This window comes from Aotus nancymaae, unplaced genomic scaffold (assembly GCF_030222135.1).
Source record: "Aotus nancymaae isolate 86718 unplaced genomic scaffold, 86718_ANA_hifiasm-v0.15.2.pri h1tg000014l, whole genome shotgun sequence".
Classification (NCBI taxonomy): domain Eukaryota; kingdom Metazoa; phylum Chordata; class Mammalia; order Primates; family Aotidae; genus Aotus; species Aotus nancymaae.
Window position 1 is genome coordinate 95274441 of NW_026988425.1, and position 20187 is coordinate 95294627.

Below are 20187 nucleotides of genomic sequence, written 5' to 3' on the forward strand. Positions count from 1 at the left end.
CAACTTAGAAGAACTGTTTTGCTTAATATTAAGTAGATTTAAACTTACTATGTTGAAGCAAATTATGCTATGGAGTAGAACACACATTTCCTTATGAATTTTTTAAATAAAATACAAGATTTTGAAGGCAGTTTGCTCCAGGCTTTGTCACCAGATGCCTGGTGAAGATGCTATCAGGCTTTTCTCACATCAATTTTATTTCGCTAGGGGGTACCTCAAAAGAAGAGTTTGCAAAGCCTAGATTAGAAGATCTTTAAATCTGTGTAAGTCTAAAATACTAAAGCTTGATCCTAAAATTTAACAACATAATTTTGTTTCAAATGACACAAAGCAGTAGAACATTTCATTGAAAAGATTACAACTGAGTGCTTCTGATTGTAACAAGATAGAGACCCATCTACTAAGCCTCCCCCTGAGTTCCTACAGTGGCCCCAAAGTACTGTATTTCTAGCAGAACACTTGGCTCCATGGATCAAATTGAGAGCCACTAATAAAGGTTTATTATTATTTTAGCCTTGAATTTATGACATACTGTGATTTATTTAAAGCAAAGTTCTAAGCCAGTGAATAGTTGACACATCCCCGCCTCACCTTTATTCCTCCATCATTATATTTTTCCTATCAGAAAATATGAAGTATTCTACAACCATATGTTTTACAAAACAATTTCTAAGGACATATTCTGGTATAGAACAGGAGTGGCCTATAATTTGGTAGTCTTTTGCCATCCATTAGCTGAGCCCCCCAAAAAGATGAACATTTAATGAGAAGCCTGTGAGATTTCAGCAGGGCAGCATTTTGATTTCTGGCTCTCTGTTTTTCTCTACACATTTGTCACAGCTCATTTGAAAGTATGGAAAAATAAACCTCCTTGGCATGGCTATCTCATTTTTCTTTTCAGTGTGATAAACTTGACGATTTCTAAAGTACAATAGTATCTCCAGAGCATGTATTCTTCTGCCCCTCCTAAACTGAGCTAGGAACAGTAGTTTGTCTCATTAGTAACCTTTGGACTCAGCACATCAGAATAGGCAGATGTTGGCTGATGACCCCACAGTCTGGATACTCACTAGTCATGTTTTTAATAACTGTGTATCCAGGCAGGCCTTCTGGCCTCAAAGGTGAAAGAAGTTATCTATATCCTGCCAACTGGCAGACCCAGGGCACCTTTAGAGGCATCCAAAGACAGATGGAAATGTCAGCAGCACAACATTTTAAGGCTACTCTTCCAAGAACTAATTTGGTGACCCTGAAAGAAAGTCATAAAAGGATCTCCCCTGTCTCGTGTGTCCTCATGATGGAGATGACAATGATTTGAAACAGAGAAAGGTATATTAAAATACAGAGAATCTGAATTAGGTACAATAGTCCAGGAAGTACTTGGAGATAATACTCAATTTGTTTCCTTTAATGACTGAAAACATCACAAACATAAGACTTCAAGAGTATAAAACCTCACATTATTGCATGTTTCTTAGTGTACATTTCAAAAATTAAATGTCCTGAATCTCTGAAATGATTGCTTATCAATAATAAATAGATAGTTTTTAAGGTAGTACATGATAGCTTGATAGGAATAATAAAAATTAATACCTAGTGTTCATGACTTGTACAAATTAAAACAAGTAAATTTGATAGTTATTAAAAGGTAGAAGAAACATGAAGGCCAAAATCAATATAAATAACTAGACAGATAATGCAACACTAAAGTAAACAGTATTGTAAAATATAATCTACCTGTAAATTTTCACACTCAAAAGACTCGAAAGTCAGTGGTGGGGGTTCCTTAGCATTTCCCAGTGCTTAGCATTATGCCTGGCAGAGTCAGTACCCAATGAATGAATGAATGAATGAATGAGTGAATGAATGACTCCCTTCAGCCTAGAGTTGCTTCAATAGGAATTATTTTTGCTTTGATTTGAGTAACATGTTCTGTTGATTGGTTGTGGGCTTTGCTTTGTTTTTCTGCCTTTTCATGAAGGATTCAAGTAAAGGCTCACCACTCTAATGTGTGGCTTATTTTGGCAGCACTTTGACATGCCTCATGATATTGTTGCATCTGAAGATGGGACTGTGTACATCGGAGATGCTGATACCAACACCGTGTGGAAGTTCACCTTGACTGAGAGTATGGTTTTCACAGTATTATTGTTCACATTTTCCCTCAGTTTGATTGCTTAAAAGCATATAAAGCAAAAACATTTACATTTCCTTCTCTTTTTACTGATGGGAGTAGAAATCAAGGTATAAGGCAGTTGTTAAAAAATCCATTTGGAGTCCATTAAGTGGAAAGAAATATCATTTTTTTCCTGGCACTCATCCCCTTGTTTCCACAGATATTCCACAGGAAATTCTTGATGCCTGAAGTACTGTCTGTTATATTAAAAGTCAATGCTAATTCCATCTTAGTTCCAGAAGAAGGGAGGGGGCTTTGGCAAAGCAGAGGGGCTGACTTCTTTCCATAAGGCATCACTCCCCATATGGCCCTTTAGCTCTCAGTAGCTGCTGAGCATCTAGAGATATCAGCATCTGTGTGAGGCATATTATCCCAAACAGGAAGCACTTTGAATTTTCCACTTGGACCTCAGCTTTCCTAAAGAACCAAATTGCTGTATTATATGTAATTCAAAATTTTGTCTGGCGATAGATTTGCTCCATCAGGATCCTGTCATCTAGTTTTGGAGTTTTTCTAATTGCAATTTGGACGTCATTTTTAATCCCTAAAAAGTAGACTAACTTTTAACCCCTAATATCATGCTAAAAAATAATTGTTTTAAATTAAAGTGTACCAAATGCCTGCTAGGACACAAACTTGAATGTCCAGAGACACTTTTAAAACATGTGAGGGCCCAAATACGAGAAGGTGAGAGCAAGGAAAATAATTGAGGATGATAAATTTGAGGTATCAGGAGCTGCAAGAGATAGTTTTAGGCAAAGACAAAAAAAAGATACGTAAACTTGATAAAGAAAAATATTAATTATAAAAAGAAAAATTATAAAAAGGCAAGAAAACAAATTACAACAGTAAAATCCAGAGTTCAAACACATAATCAGATGTCATACAGGTCTTGAATCTCAGGAAATTTGGTAACTTTTGTAGTCAGAACCATCCTTTGGGTAACCTTTGCAATTGTGTAAAAAGAACCAAGTTTGGGTTGAGTGAGTAGAGATGCCCATGGACTCTGCCACTCCAGCAGTAGCTTCACGTTTCCCTTGCAAATGTGGCTCTCACCACCTGAATTGTCAAAGAGGATCCAGAAGGCATGGGCAGACAAGAAGGCAGAGATAGATGGATAATTCCCAACTGCATGACTAAACTGAGGATTTTCAGAACAAAAACAAATGCATAAATACTTTTAAAGTTGGAGAAGACTTCAGAAGAGAGTAGTATCTAGCCAATATCTTAATTTTATGGATAGGAATATTATGCCCGAGCTCATTAAGATTTCAACTTGAGGCCCTTTATACCAGTGAACCCCAACCTTTTTGGGATTAAGGGACCAGTTTCATGGAAAAAAATTTTTCCACAGACCATGAGCAGAGGGAATGGTTTTGGGATGAAACTGTTCCACAAGGAGCACGCAACTTAGATCCCTTGCATGTGCAGTTCACAAAAGGGTTCAGGCTCCGATGAGAATCTAATGCCACCACTGATCTGACAGGAGGCAGAGCTCAGGTGGTTATACTCACCTGCCTCTCACCTCCTGCTGTGCATTCCAGTTCCTAACAGGCCACGAGCTGGGGTTTGCAGACCCCTGCTTTATACCACCCTAGTGGTTTGATACTCAGAAGATGCATGTCTGAGTTACCTGGGTGGAAATGTCACAATACACATGGCTAGTCCCCACTCGAGATCTATAGAAAGAAGAGGAATCATATTTTGTGTATTTCAGAAAGTTCTCCCAAGTGACTTTGGCACATCTCCTGATGGAAAAGTACTGCAATATGGCATTCAGCTTCAAAATAGAGATACCCTCTGCATAGAGCAGAGTGCAGTGAATCTGGAAAATAGTACCTCTCAAACAGTAAGGCTGCCACTGAAGACTAAATCGATGTCTCATTTATTTGCATCCTTGTAGTTAACTGGTCAAATCCATTAACATCAACTAGAAGACTGGTAACCCAACATGGCAGAACTAGTAATCAGTCTAAGACATTGTCCATATGAAAGCAGAACCGCTTAGTCTTTCAGAAATAATACAATTTATGAACTCCACAAGAAAAAGGTTATTCTAAATATGAAGTCCTTATTTAGCTTTCCCTAGGAGAGTTTATCCAGGATTCATGGACCACCTAATTAGTGGTTTGTATTGAACTCTTTCCTAATATAATAATGCATTTGATGGATTAAGGAAATATTTTCTACTGAGTAAAATTAATATCAAAGTTAAATTTTCAAATGTTCTTTTTGGGGATTCTGACTTTTCTCTCTCCTTGCTGTGCTGTTACAGAAATGGAACATCGATCAGTTAAAAAGGCTGGCATTGAGGTCCAGGAAATCAAAGGTTGGTCAGATTCCTCTTATTACTGTAAAACCAAAGTCTAGCTGTTTTGAATTATTTTATGGCCTTTGATTGAAACCTTAAAAATTACCGAGCTAAAAACATAATCTGGTAAATTATCCGTGACTTCTGCTATGTACTGAGCCTTTAAACCTGTACGTTGCCACTTCTCTTTTTTTGATAAATGGTGCAGTCATAATGAGTTCAAATTACTGATTTCATGTGATGGAAACTGATTGAAGATATAAGAAATCTGTAACTCGTGAGCCAGAGATATTCAGAGAAGAAAAAAAGTCAGCCACTTTGGGGAGTACATTAACCTCAAGCAAGTAGAAAAATACACTTTGGCATACTGGAAAAGCCTTTCCTTAATAGGCCCTAATATAAAGGAGTAAAAAGTATCTTTGGTGGGTCAGCGCTATAATAGTATGAAAAGATTAGCTGTTTCTTTAGCTTCTGTCTTAGTACCATTCAGCTCCCAAGATTTACTGAGGGCCTTTTGTGTGTAAGGCACTACAGCAGGTCTAAGGGAAAGCAGCCTGCACCTGACCTTATAGCCTTATAAGAAAAGAGGGGGGACGTTACATACATATACGTATATACAAATAACTGTATCACTGGTATACAATATCAGGACCAAGGAAATGAGATTTAGCTATTGATAAGCAACCACTGGGTTTATATGGAGTCCTGTCTCTTTCCTAGGATCAGTTATATTTTTACATTTCTAACATCTGCAGGGTTTTGACATGTACATGTCATTTACAGTTAAGGACTCACCATGAGTTTCTCATGTTACCTAATATTTAAGTAACAAGGTATTCCATTATTAGTTGCTTTACAAATGATTTACTTAGATATTCAGATACAACCCTAGGCTTACTTGTTTTCTTTTCTCATCAAAGCAGTTGGAAAAAAGATGAAAGAAGCAACAGCAAGGGGGAGTTTAAGGATTTTATGTAGGCAGATAAGAAAATATAGCCAGCTCAAGGGGCAGTATAATATTATAAAATAAATAGCAATTGTTTGGCATTTGTAGAGATTCTACCCAAGTGACACTATTAAGTGACATTCATATCACACTCATATACTAAGGACAGTTCCTGATCTTCTAGTTGTATGTCTTTGCCATATACAGAATTATTGATAAGTTCTGTTTGTCCTGGAATAAAGATGTTAGGAAAGATAATATTGTTAATGATAGCTATCACTTACAGAGCAGAAACAATGGGCTATACAGAAATTATTAAATTTAATCCTTATACCAACCATGTGATAACTGCTATTTTCCCCATTTTACATATGAGGAAATTGAGGATCAGAATTACTATTAAGATAGTAAGTGTTAGAGTCAAGTTTTAAACCAAAATCTGTCTGGTCCCAAAGCCTGCACTCTTAACCACTATTACTATACTGCTGAGGAGAGACCGATACCTTTAATTCATTCACTATAAATTCTTTCAAGAGCTGCAGGTTGGGAATGGGTATAGTTTACTCTGAAACATCTAGAATTTTAAAATAGTCATAGTCTCAAATCATTTCTATTTAAATAGATCTCACCAAAAAATTCTAGGTGGTACTGGTTGGCCTGTTGAGAACAGCTTAGCCATACTGACCTCATCTTAGCTGGTCAATGAAGGATAAATAATGCTGGCATGTAGGCCATTTCCTCTCGCCTCTGTGCACACCACTGAGTCCAATTGATCAGAAACCTTCTGGCTGTGTAGTCAAACCAAGCAGTTCAAACAGTAAATTTTATTGAAATGTCTTGCCTTGACAGTCCAGTTTTAATAGTTAACCAAACTCAAATGAAGTTTTCTCTTCTTCTTTGAAACCCATATGACTCTCATTAAACGTTTTTTTTTTTTTTAAGATTATATTCTTATTACAAAGAGAATGTAAATCATGCTGTATCTCTAGATCCTTATGTTTTATCAATATCTGGAAGCTCAATTCAAACCACCCATTATAAAAGAGAAGGGAAAACACAATTTTAGATTTAATCATCTTATAGTTACCTGTTAATTTTAAATCCCCAAATTTGAGTTGCCTTTGATAACACTTGTCCCTACTATGAATGGTTATATAACTAATTACTAATAAGACGATTTTAGAGCCAGTGTTCTAAGGAAGTTGTAAGGATGAGATAATTTGGGATGATTAGAAAACCAACGAAAAGGATTTAAATTTTCAAATAGTTACTAGAGATAAAAGAGGTATATCAATATCTCACCAAAGCATAGCTCTCACACCCAAACCCGCCCCCCAGTTAAAGATGATAATGGCCAATCACTTTCAATAAAACTTTTTTAAAAGAAAAAAACCTCCTTAGTACAGTTAGCTTCTTAGGCCTTGTGGTAAGCAATACATTGTAAGGAAGCACATATACATTTAAGAAAAAAAGATCTTATTGGTGCTATATGCCCTTTTCACGTCTCCTAACCAGTTACTTCCTAGTGTGCCATTTGCCTTCAGCCTTCAGTTCTGTCTGTGATGAACTGGGAAACAATTGGTATACTGCTGTAGTAAGACTGTCCTTCCCTTCCTGTCCCAGTTATTCCAATTTCAAGTGGTCTCTAGACTTCTATTAGGGGGAGAGAGATTTGCACATACATGTATATATGTGCACTCACACAGGAATGCAGCTAGCCTCACTTTCTAAATGCATTGCTTTAAAGAAGAACAAAAAAGCTGTCATACATCAGCAATTAGAAAATGTAGATATTTCCAAATATCTATAGAGCTTCTACCAGGGCTTGCATGCTTATAAGATTTTATGTCATATTTATTCTACCTAGAATACAAGTGGCATCCTATATGACAGAAAAATGGTCATTCTAGGTGCCTCCTATTTTCCAGAAACCTAGTGTTCTGGCTAATCTTAGAGCTGCTTCACTCTTCATTCATCATGGATGCTCCAAATTACTCGGATTTTTAATAAAATAATTTAGTATAAAGAGTGAAAGTGGCAGAATTTGGATTATTCTTCATGCCTTCAGTGCGATTCTTAGACTCCTGAATTATAATTACTGTTTTAGGGATTTTACCCCACATATAAGTGCTCTTGTGACAAGCAGAAATATTGTTATTTTTTCCTTTAGAATGGAACATTTTAAATTTTTAGGCTTTTAAGAAAAATAGAAAGCATCTTTTAAATCTTAAATTATTTCAGCTGGTTCCAAAAGTTAGAATGTTCAAGTATTTTTAGTAGATAACACTCAAAATATCAGAAGTGATGTGAAAATCAAGAATTTCTAAAGTGCTGTGTATGTATTCTATCTTAGCAAGTTCATTGCCTCATTCTCGTTACTTTCTATGAATGCTAAACTGATTCTTCTAGTCTTTCACCTATATCATCCACAGGTGCTTCCATTTAATGGTGCCCAATTCTGGTTCTGCCTTATCCATGAGAAGATATGAGCTGGTATAGCCATTGTATATTAGGTGCAGATAAACTTAATAAATGACAGGCAGAAAATGCTAGGTAACTACTCTGGTAATATCCACCTTCAAACAGAAACAAATCTTTCTTCCAAAAGGAGCAAGTTCTTAAATGCCAACCTACATCTTTGGCCTAGGTTTTTTAATTCCATGATCTATTCATTGCAATTTTCTTATTTAAATGTAGAATACGTTTAAATATAGAGCAATTTTGTATATCTTTCCTATAATAACAAAAAAAAAGACAAAATAATTATTAGTGCTCAGAAAGAGTAGAAATCACACCTGTATTCCCCTCAGAAACTAGACATAGAAGTTCTATTTGAACCATCTCGAGGTCTATGAACCAACCCCTTTGCTTCTCTCCCTTTCAAGTTTCAAGAGTCACATGAGTGGACAAAAGAAAGCAAAGGATGGTCTCCCTTTAGCCATAGTACAGGGAAGGAAAGGAGAACTATGAGGTCATCTACAAAATGGCAATGATAGTAATAGTGCCTACTCATAGGCTTGGTATGATGGTTAAAGGAAAATGATGCCTCACATGGTGTAAGCACTCAATAGATATCATTGAGACTATAAAAGAGGCTGGCTCAGAACATTGAAGCAAAAAGTTGGAACCTGCCATCTGTTTGTATTATAAATTATGTTGACAGTGTCTCAAATAATTTGGGAAACATTTCCTTAGTGGAGTGTCCAGCAAGCTACTAAGCTGAGTCTATACCTATTAAACATTAACCAACGATTTTCCTGATTGTGTTATCCCTACCATTTTGTCAAAATCTCCCTGAGGCCCTACAATGCATTCTGTATCATAGGGCAGAAGGGCATACCAAGAAGTGAAATTTCAGAAATGTATGATCTGTGAGTCTTCCTGCAAATGTGGTTGTAACTTTTAGTCTGGGCAAATTCTTACCAGCCTTTGTACATTAGAGTTTCTCTACAAACACACATATGTGCTTCTTATAGGGCAAGGATGTTTCAAGGCTCAACCTCATTTTCATGTCATTAGTTATTAAGATCACTGCAGCAGCTTATATAGTTTCATTGCATCAATTTCCCAAACAGTACTTTAGGCTTGTTACCTACCCAGTATCTGCCAATGTTACAGAATAGTTGTAGTTATTATAATAGTTGTTAGTTCTTTTCATCACTAACAAAAGTATATACAGTTCATCTGTCTGTACTCACATTTTGCTGAAAACAATATAAAAGGGCCTGAAAAGGACATAATTTCATTTTTCTTTTATAATCCTAGTATCAATGTGTGCAGCTATACATGTGATGTACAAAAAATTAATTGAACATGAAAAATATTTTTAAATTAAAGATACAAGGAAACAAACACTTATTATATACATTTTTATGACAGGCATTTACATCCAACAGTTATATGAAAGAGGTCCTATTTCTACAGTTCTATAGATGAAGTTACTATGGCCCAGATAATTTAAGTAACTTGCCCAAAGTTATACAGCTAGTATACAGGAGAATTGGGATTTGTGCCCAGGTTTGTTTGATTCCAGTATGCACTCCAATTCTTTCCCCTACACAGTACTACCTCGTTAATTTTACCTTTGGAAAAATACAAAAGGATATATGTTCTGTGGAATTATAGCTAAAGAGCATATTAAAGCTAGGACAAAAGAAAATAATTTGGAGGTGAAAACCCATTCAGTGGAAATAACTAATCACAATGCCTTCTGCCAGTTTGATAGATTCAGATATTGAAACATGAACCCCATGTACACTGGAGTCAACAAGTTCTTTGTGAACAGTTATTGATTTGACCAGGTAGGGGTGGGTAAAAGGGTTTTGAAATCTTTGAGTCAGTTGAATATTGTGAACTCTTCTTTCCCTGAAGAAGCCGAGGCAGTTGTTGAAACCAAAATGGAGAACAAACCCACCTCCTCAGAATTGCAGAAGATGCAAGAGAAACAGAAACTGATCAAAGAGCCAGGCTCGGGAGTGCCCGTTGTTCTCATTACAACCCTTCTGGTTATTCCGGTGGTTGTCCTGCTGGCCATTGCCATATTTATTCGGTGGAAAAAATCAAGGGCCTTTGGAGGCAAGTAAAATGAGCCCCGTGAACTTGGAACCTGCCTTTGAAAGAATGTTTGGCCTAATTATCCTCAGGAGTTTGCTTGGGATTTTTTTCACTGTCTTTGTTTTTGTTTGTTTGTTTGTTTTAATGCTCTCTACTATTTTTGATGTTATTTGTCTATGTTCCAAATATTGCCCCTAGTTAACATCACAATAAAAAATATTATCTGGAGACTATGAAATTTGGATAGTTAGATTAAAATATAACCTTTAATACTACCTTTTAGCAATTGGCTTAAGCCCAATTAATGTCTCCATATGAAATTGTAGGTAGTAGAGTCAGTACAAATTAGCTGAAGGGTCAGAGAGGAGGAGATATGTGCTGTTAGGAAGAGGTGCAGTCCTGAAAGTGCCTGGGTCCGTTTTTGGGCTTGTGTTTTTCTCCCGTTAGGATGGCTCTAGCTCCTAGCTCCATGACCGTGGGCAAGTTACTTAATCTCTCCAGACCAGCTTCCTCATAAAAATAAAGTGAGGATAAAATAGTTACCTTACAAGATTGTATAAAGATTAGATGAAATAATGTACGTAAGCATTTGTCAGGATACCTGGAACCTAGTAAGTACTTAATTAATACCACCAATGATTATAATGAATAATCATTGGTAATAAAGTAATAAAAGGCATAAGAAGTTATTTTAAAACTTGCCTTAAACCTTAATTTTCTCTGAAAATTAATTGTTTCTGTAACAAACCATTTGGTGGTTTTTGAATTGTCATAATTTAGACCCTCAGCCTTCCATAACTGAACAAGGCAGAGTCCAATACCAGAGTTAGGATTTTATGAAGTCATTATCACAATACAGGATCCAACAGCTGAGTTTGTTTTAGGACATCCAAATAAATAAACAAATAACCCAACCTATGCTTCTCAGTTCTTAATAGCAGTCCCTTGGCTGGGTCCTCAGGTCCTAGAGCAAGAGTCTATAGCTGTGTGTGGGAAGAAATTCCTGGACCAGGGAGAGAGGCAGCATTTGATCAGAAAACAGCATCTGATCCTATTTCAGGTCAGGGCAGCCATGGCAGGGATTCAGTGCCCCTGGCAAAGCCCTGACACAGAAAAAGGCATGGAAACAGAAAACAGAAAATTTAATACCTTGTAAAAGGGAATTTTTCTTGGTCTTTCTTTTGCTTTCCATCTGCCGTCAATAAATCTCTTCAAAAATATAATAAACTCTTCCCAAAAAGGACTTCTATTGAGTCCATGTTACAGATCTGGAACTGTCATAAGTGGTGGCAAAGAGAAATAAACATAGTCATTGTCTTCATGGGGTTAGATAGACGCTTCAAAAGAGCAGGGATCCATATATTAATTACTGATATGTCCCCAGCACAAATTATAGTTCCTGATACTAGTGGTTTAATAAATAGTTGTTGAAAGAATGAATGAATAAATCAATGGAGCTCACAGAATAGATAACATATGAAAGAGACACTAAACAAAAAAGTTATAGTAGAGGGTGGTAAGTGCAGAGATAAATACACAGAGTAGTAAGAACAGTAAGACTTCGAGGCAGGTGGCAGGAATGGTGGTAACCAACCCAACCTGGCAGAAGCAGTGGCTAGGGAATCAGGAAGGTTTGGTCTCTCCTGTTCGTTATTAAGCACACGTGACATCGCACTGTTAGGTCATGCTGACTTTACAGGAATGTGCTAGGAAGATAGAGACCCAAGCTGACCCATAGAAAATTGCTATTATTTGACCTTGTTTTATTTAGAAAAATTGCAGTTTCATATGGCTCCATCTAATACATTTAATTCTAAAAGTAGATCAGCTTCTCACTTTTTTCTAAATTTGTTCTTGATAGATCTTATCCAGTTTACTTTAAGGTTATTAAAAACCCTAATAAAGGACCTTCCATTTATTCAACACTCCTTATTATGTATTGACTCCATATCAGACACTGTGCTAAGCACAGGGGGATACGAAACTAAGTAATGTCCCTCATATTTGCAGAACTTACAGTCTAATTTGTTGGCTTTCTAACAGTCTTACCAGATTCTTCTTCTCTTGTTGAATATTTCTTTCCACATCACTGTCTTCTCCCTTTCCTCTCATCGCCACTATCTTTTACCATGATGCTGCCTTCAGTGCTGGTTAAAGACCTAACAGGACAACCCCAGGCCTGACCTTCCTGACCATAGCCCGTGAGGGAGTGATGAAGCAAGGGAAAGCATGCAGGGAGACACACACAGCAAGGGAAAAATAAAACCCATTGGGAGTTCTGCCTTCCCATAAGGAAAGAGAGTCTATTCTTTATGGAGATAGGCAGCCCCATTGGGAACATTTAGGTCACCTACTATGCTTGGAAAATACTCAGGGTTTCACATCCTTTCCCTTTACTTATGTCTTACATAAAGAAGAAATGATGCACATGGATCCAAAGCTTTCTCAAGCAGGACATGTACTGTTTGTAGAAAGAGCAAAGCTGGAGGCAAATATTCCTAAATTGTAATAACCAAAGATTCAAAAACTTTACAAATTATTGGTAATAATTCTTTCCTGACAAAAAAAGAGCTATAATTTACTGAGCATTTACTGTATATTTACAGATACTGTTCTAAATGTGTCACATGCAGTGTCTGATCTCAGCCTTCAGACAGATAGGGACTCTCCTTGACCTTTCTTTTCTCAGAGGAGAAAACTGAAGCTCATTTATCAAGATCACACAGCCAGTAAGAGACACGGGCAGTAGTCAAACCCAGCTTGGGCCCTTTATGTATGTCTCAAAAATATACTGCCTTTCTTAAAAATTAGAATTGCATACAGACAAGAGCCAGGCATTACTTTATTATTTACAAGTTCTTGATTTTAGGTTGGAAATTGAGTACATGGGTTTAGGAAGATGATTGGGACTCATTTTGAAATGTGCCATCTTTTTTTTACCAGATTCTGAACACAAACTTGAGACAAGTTCAGGAAGAGTACTGGGAAGATTTAGAGGTATGCCTATGACCTTTTAGAATCCTTCATGTTTAGTTCAAAGTCAACAAGTACATGTCTTTTAAAAGGCAAGGAGATATTTCATATTTTGTCTTTGAAGATAAAACACCTTGTATGCGGCTTAGCATCCCCCAGAGTAAATGCAGAATGCACACCATAAACTAAACTGAAGTGCATGCATCTGGCAGCAGATTTCCCAGTTCTGTATTTCCCATTTTGCCATTCTGTATTATCTAATTCTCTTCCCTTGCCTTTTACCTGGCTTCATTTGTCTTGAGTAAATTTTCTGTCACTCATGTTGGCATGTCAATGTTTGTCATGGTGAAGATGACCTTTTCATAAAGTCATAGAAATAAGGAGGTGCTCCAGGGAGGCTAGTTCTGGACAGAGAGCTGGAGAAAAGCAGGAGGTGAAAGTGAATCTGATATATTCCTGCAGAAACACATAATACTCAGGAGCTTTGGTTTTTCTTTTTCTTTTCTTTAATAGTGGTATCTGTATGGCTCTGTAGGGTAAGTCTCTCTGTCTGTTTTTCTATTTTATTTTTCAGAATAAATAAAATAATCTACCATTTTTCATCCCCACCTTCTGACTTTGTTTACATTTAATAATTTACAAGGAAACAGAATCATTGCTGCAAACATTACCCAATTCTATTATTGTTTGCTTTTTTTCAGGAAAGGGAAGTAAAGGCTTAAACCTTGGAAATTTCTTTGCAAGCCGTAAAGGTTACAGTCGAAAAGGGTTTGACCGCCTTAGCACTGAGGGCAGTGACCAAGAGAAAGAGGATGATGGCAGTGAATCAGAAGAGGAGTATTCAGCACCTCTGCCTGCACCTGTACCTTCCTCCTGAGAACCAGACTTTGATTTAGATTGAGTGAGATTTACCCAGAATGCCAGATTCCTTTCCCTTTAGCACGATTAAAGTTCTGTATATTTAATTGTAAACTGTACTAGTCTATGTGGGACTGTACACACTTTATTTACTTCATTTTGGTTAAGTTGGCTTCTGTTTCTAGTTGAGGAGTTTCCTAAAAGTTCATAACAGTGCCATTGTCTTTATATGAACATAGACTAGACAAACAGTCCTCTTTTTCCGTCATAGTACTAATCTAGCTATGAAGGTTTGCCCATTTACACTTTTGAGACTTTTGGTGGATGTAAATAACCCCATTCTTTGCTTGAACACAGTATTTTCCCAATAGCACTTTTCATTGCCAGTGTCTTTCTTTGGTGCCTTTCCTGTTCAGCATTCTCAGCCTGTGGCAGTAAAGAGAAACTTTGTGCTACATGACGACAAAGCTGCTAAATCTCCTATTTTTTTAAAATCACTAACATTATATTGCAATGAGGGAAATAAAAAAGTCTCTATTTAAATTGTTTTTTAAATTTTCTTTTTCAGTTGGCGTGTTTCTGGGATGTCTTATTTTTAGATGGTTACACTGTTAGAACACTATTTTCAGAATCTGAATGTAATTTGTGTAATAAAGTGTTTTCAGAGCATTAGCTGTCAGAGTGTATTTTGCGGTTTTTGCATATTTGCAGGTTTTGTATACAACTTTTAATAATTACACAAACACAAATAATAGTGAAACTTAATGTCTTCAACCAAAAGAAGTGTGTGTATTGTACAAAATTGAGAAGCTACTTTGTTATGTAGCCAATATAAATTAAAAAACAGCCTGAGTTTACATACTTTTGTAAAGTCAGGCTCTTCTAAAATCCAAAGAGGGTTTGTGCCTGTATATCAATCAGAGGGTAAATACTTTAATAAAAGGTGATCACAGCTAAGAGGAAACCTGTCTCAAATTACATATGCAAATGAGCCATCAGTAGGGATCACTACTAATAGTTTTCCTTTTAAAGAATAATTTCAGGCCAGGTACAGTGGCTCAAGACTAATCTGAGGACTTTGGGAGGTCAAGCAGAAGAATTGTTTGTGCCCAGAAATTCCAAGCTGCAGTGAAGTATGATCAATCCACTGTACTCCAGCCTAGGCTACAGAGTGAGATCTTTTCTCTAAAATAAAATAAAATTCCCATATATCCACAGGAATATATTCATCTCTTACAGTGACTGCAGATTAGTTTTAAAATATCTTTTTCATAATTCATCAATGCAAGTTAGAAGAACCAGATAATTTTCTATTTTAAAATGTTGGGAATCTAGAACTCTTTTTTTTTTTTTTAATTCCAACTTGTTTTTCAGGCATCATAGTAGTTGGAATGATACAGATATAATTGACTAGTCGTAAAGCACATGAGAGTACAAGAAGAGAAATTTGGAAACAATAAGTCTGCTAGGGCATTACAATCCTGTACTAGCACTCCATCTTCATTCTGCCATCCTGGGTTAATTAAAGATGGTAGCCTAGAAAGGAATGAACGACACTAACTTCCAGCAATCTTTCCACTGATTATTCTTGGCTGAACTTCATTTATTGAGTCAGAGATTGCACTGCCTGGGAAATGCCCCAAGGAGTGAATTCTAGGCCTGGCCACAGTAGAATCACCTGGAGAATTTAAGAAGAAATTGTTGGGCACTCTTTCCAGCAATCTTTATTTAGTTGGCTTATAAGGGAATACAGGTATAGTTTATGTTTTTAAATTTGTCCAAGTGTTTTCTGCAGTCACAGTCGGAAACCATTGTCTTTGAGAATGGCTATTCTACCTTGCCAGTTACAATAAGTAGGTAGCTATATTTTCACATAAATTACAGTTTACAGATGTTTGGAGGAGGAAAACAGGATCTGAGGTGTTTTGATATGACTGTTAGCACCAAAATCTGAATGTCTTAATTGTTCAGTGTGTTAAATTGGATAATTAAAATGGGCATAATTGACTTATTATGAAAGCAAAGGGAAACAGTTGTGCTTTCATTTTTTCTTCTATTAAAGTACCTGGAGAATATGCTATGGGAGAGTTAAAAGAGAAGCTTGTCATTCACTGAGTTGACCCTGAATTATCATTTGCATAAAATCTTTTATTCTAAGTGTTCCTCTTTTGTTTATTAAATCAGCATATTATTTTTCAAAATTACCATGCATCTTTTAACTCTCATCCAGATGTTGTATAAAATCAAATATTTAGGAAGCTGAATGACAATGAAATCCATAGACTTTGTATTAGGGCTTATTTCCCAGACTGTCGCCTACGTAGTACTCAGAGTTGATGTAGCCTATAGCAATACTTCTCAAACTTTAATGTGAGTAAGAATCAACAATGAGTACTTATTTTCAAAGTATTAACCTGGTCCCATTTCCATAGTTTCTGATTCACTACATGGGTGGGTCCTAGAAATCTACATTTTTAAGAAGCATTCCTGGTGATTTGAATTCAGGTATTCCATGGTTCATCTCCAAGAAACAGTGCTACAGACAGTAGCTGAACCTTAAAACATTCTTAGGCACAGAAAGTAATATTCTCAAAGATGTGGTCTCTGTAGAGTGATGGTTAGGCCTAGAAGTCATCAACCCCAGTGCCTCAAACTCAGATCACAAAAAGACCCAGATGCTAATTATCTTCAGGGCCAGAACTTAGCAGCAGCTTCTTCTTTTAGTCCCCTGATGCTCTTTATTCCACCAGGGGAAATAAGTTAGGTGCATGGAAAGGCCACTAGTGGCCTCCCTAGAACTTCCTTTTTATTTTTTAATCACATCTAAAAGCTAGAATAAGTAAATCTATTTGATGTGTTTTTATAGCATCATGATTTAATTAAAAGAACAATTACTGATGATGGTAAATGTGATTCCCCTTTATGGCCTTAAAAATTTTGAAACACCAAAACACAAAGATGTCTATCACATATCCAAAGTACTGATATAAAAAAAGGACATGCATTTTTCTGGGTTTCAAAATTGACTATACACTGTACCATCATACAGAAAGGACTTAACACCTAATAAAAAGTGCTCATATTCAGATATACCAAGATATAATACAAAATAGACAGGAGCTTATAAAAAACAAGTATGACAATAGAACCCTTTTGTTTCTGAACAAAAATGCAAACTCCTTTAAAATGAATAAGCCATATAAGACTTGCTATATTTGAGGACACTGTGCCAGTCCATTGTTAGCTTCTAGCCCTCATTTGGAAGGTGACAGCAGTCATGGCGATGTTTGAGCAGATGAGAGCCAATGTGGGCAAGTTGCTCAAGGGTATCAACAAGTACAGCCCTGAGAACCTGGCCACCCTGGAGCACTATTTGGAGATGGAGGCCAACAAAAATGCCTATGATCTGGAAGCCAACCCGGCTGTCCTGAAGCTGTACTAGTCCAACCCAGTGTTTTTTCAGACCATAGTCATGCCCAGATCCATCTGAAAGCCCTCATCAACCTGCCACCTACCAACTTCACCCTGATTAAGTACATGATTGGCCAGGCACATCAAGAAGAGTGGCCATCCGACAGACTTTTACCTCAGGAACCTGCTGGAGACCTGCCATTTCCAGGCCTTCTGGCAAGTCCTAGATGAAAGCAGGGACCGCTTAGAAGGTATAACTGGCTTTTAAGACTGTCCAAATGTTTATCTGCCCTGTCGTGGGTATCACTTACCAGCACATCAACTGCTGGCTACTGGCCGAGATGCTCGGATATCTGTCGGACAGCCAGCTGAAGGTGTAGGTGAGAAAATAAAGCTGGAGTGCCAATGAGTCAGGGCAGATCTTCATCTGCAGCCAGGAAAAAACATTTAAGCCCAAGAACTTTGTGGAGGAGATAGACTTTGACAGTGTGTCCGGCATCGTGGCCTCCTTCCAGTAACTGCAGGTGTTTAATAAAGATTTGTTGTCTTAAAAAAAATACTATCTTCTATTATACTATATAATTCTCCATGCCTTTAAAATATGTATATTATGTAGGAAACTGATGGGTAAGTTGGGTCCTTTCTGATGCTGGTTCTAGCCTCATACTCCTTTGCCTAATAATTTGACTTTCTTAGCAGGAGATTTCTCATGATAAAAACTCCCTGTTGTTGTGATTCTCTGCTTTGTTTATTTGGTAATTAATCTGTCCTCTATAATTGGAAGAGAGTGTCAAGCATGCATGTAGCTAGAACAACAGAATTGCACTGGTTCTTACAACTCACTTATACTTCTAGATAAGACAGTGCTATTCAATAGAATGGCCCAGTCTTAGCCATTCCATTAAGTTTGCAAAGAACACTGGGTTAAGGTCAGAAAAGATCTGAAATTTTGAGTTCTAGATTTGATTATTTCATATACCATTGTCTTAGGCTTCTCTAGTAATCACAAATAAATTCAAACACATTTAAGAACTAAACATGTTCTTGTTATAAATTATTGTTGTTAAGAATTACTGATATATAATACATGATGAAAATAATCACAAATTAGCAATTTATCAATAAAAAGTATTATTACTGTTTGATTCGTATAACTGAAAAGCCCAGGCCTGGCTAGATCTAGAGACTCAGATGACACAAACAGGATTTGGCTTCCCTCTAAGTGTGGCTTTCTTTTACATAAGATTTACCTTCATTCAGACTCTCCATAACTGTGGTAATGTCATAGGATCCAGCCTGGATCCCACATCTGCCAAGGACAGGCAAGGCGCAGAGGAGCAAGGGGTGTATAAGTGAGCAAGTATGGGGTCCAGCCACTGCACAGCCAGGTATGCTGGCTATGGCGGGACAGGTAGCTCTCAGTGCTGGCACAGGCCCTGGCTCCCTGTGAGGCTGCAGCTGGACCAGATATACCCCAAGTGGCTTCCACTGTGGGAACTGGGGAACACAGTGGTGCCCAGAAGATTGGAGCTGCCAGGAACTGCAGAGCCCCAAAGACGGTGTCACTGCCATGGCTCAGGAGCTCCTAGGTCTGGGCTCCTTGAAGGGCCACAGCTTATCTCTCCTTCTTTCTTCTCCCCTTCTTGTCATCCATAACATGGTGAGCAAGGGGTATGTTTCAGCCCTGTTTGTGTTACTACTCTTCAGTCCCACCATTAGGCAGGTCCCATGTTCTTATCTCACGTCCAGGAAGAATGAGGTATGTGGACAACTGGAGGGTGAGTAAGGTGAAGAGGTGCTTTATTAAGTGACAGTACAGCTCTCAGGAGACCCAAAATGAGTAGTTACTTTCTACAGACAGGTCATCCTAATGAGTGCAGTTCTTAGTGGAGAGGAGAACTGGAGTGGGTGAGCTCCTCTCTGCAGGGAGATCATCCTGACGTCTGCTCAGCTCTCAGCTGAGAGGAGGAGACCCACAGTAGGTAGCTCCTCTTTGCAGGCAGGTCCTTCCAACATCTGCTCAACTCAGCTGAGAGGAGACCCACAGTGAGTAGTTCTCTGCAGGAAGATCCTCCTGACGCCCTACTCTGGCTAAGTCCAGGGTTTCTATGGGCTTTGGAGGAGAGGAAGTGCATGTTGATTGGTCCATAGGCAGCCATGGGCAAGCTAGAAAAAGCACCATAAGTTCTCACTCTGGTCCTCGGAACTGGCAGTCTAGGCCTCAGGCTTCATGCCATCCCAGACCTGAAGGTGGGGCTTCACCTAAGACCTGCTGCTTTCTGCCCAGAAGCCTGTCTGCCTCCTTCTGCCTTCAATCTGCTGTCCCTGACATCCAAACTGTTAATGCCCAGGGGCACCTGCAGGCTCACACCAAGATGCCCTCACCAACCTCTCTGCCTCCCTGCTGTTCTCATTAATGCCCAAAGTCCAGAGGGGGCCAGGGTGGCAGGGGGCTGGCATGTCAACACTGCTCCAAGCATGTACACACCCAGCCAGGTCATGACAGCACCTGGACTTGGCTTCATCTTTGTTCTGAAATCACAGTGGGTGCCAGGATCAGGGAGAGGCCAGGCAGTGAAAACAGGCACTTCTAAGCCTGTGGGGGCAAGCAGGGCTTCCTGGGCCCTGGAAGATGCAAAGAGGGCTAGGTCCACCATCATGACTGGGCAGTTACAGCCCCCTCCAAATTGGAAGGAGGCGAGGCTTCTGCCTGTTCTAGGCTCCTGCATGCTCCATGGAGCATGCAGCCCTGGCTACGCTTCCCCAATAGCAGCCAGAGTCATGACAGCCTGTTCTTAGACTGGCCATGGCTGCCATCAGTAATAAAGAGAGGTGGCAGCCAGTAGTTCTAGATTTAGACATTACCGGCATTTACTCTGACATATATAGCTTCTCTTTCCAAAGATTTCCAATACACTAACTGGCCTAATTTGGTTCATGTGTATCTTAGTCAGTTTT

The 20187-nt window shown here is 38.1% G+C and overlaps 1 protein-coding gene and 1 pseudogene across 8 annotated transcripts in view; both read left to right on the plus strand.

Annotated features, from left to right (window-relative positions):
• PAM (peptidylglycine alpha-amidating monooxygenase) overlaps positions 1-14487 on the plus strand; it is a 171298-nt gene extending 156811 nt beyond the window's left edge. For 2 of the 8 annotated variants that reach the window (XM_064376193.1, XM_064376197.1), the window contains 5 exons: positions 2029-2128; positions 4452-4505; positions 9808-10008; positions 12931-12984; positions 13662-14487. In XM_064376193.1, coding sequence (XP_064232263.1) covers positions 2029-2128; positions 4452-4505; positions 9808-10008; positions 12931-12984; positions 13662-13837 — 585 coding nt within the window. In that variant the 3' untranslated portion in view covers positions 13838-14487. Of the gene's footprint in view, positions 1-2028; positions 2129-4451; positions 4506-9804; positions 10009-12930; positions 12985-13661 lie in introns of all 8 variants that reach the window. The other 6 variants (XM_064376192.1, XM_064376196.1, XM_064376199.1 and 3 more) reach the window with 3 other exon arrangements.
• A 2185-nt stretch (positions 14488-16672) lies between these two features.
• On the plus strand, positions 16673-17747 carry LOC105722360 (eukaryotic translation initiation factor 3 subunit K-like; annotated as a pseudogene).
• Positions 17748-20187: the final 2440 nt, after the last annotated feature.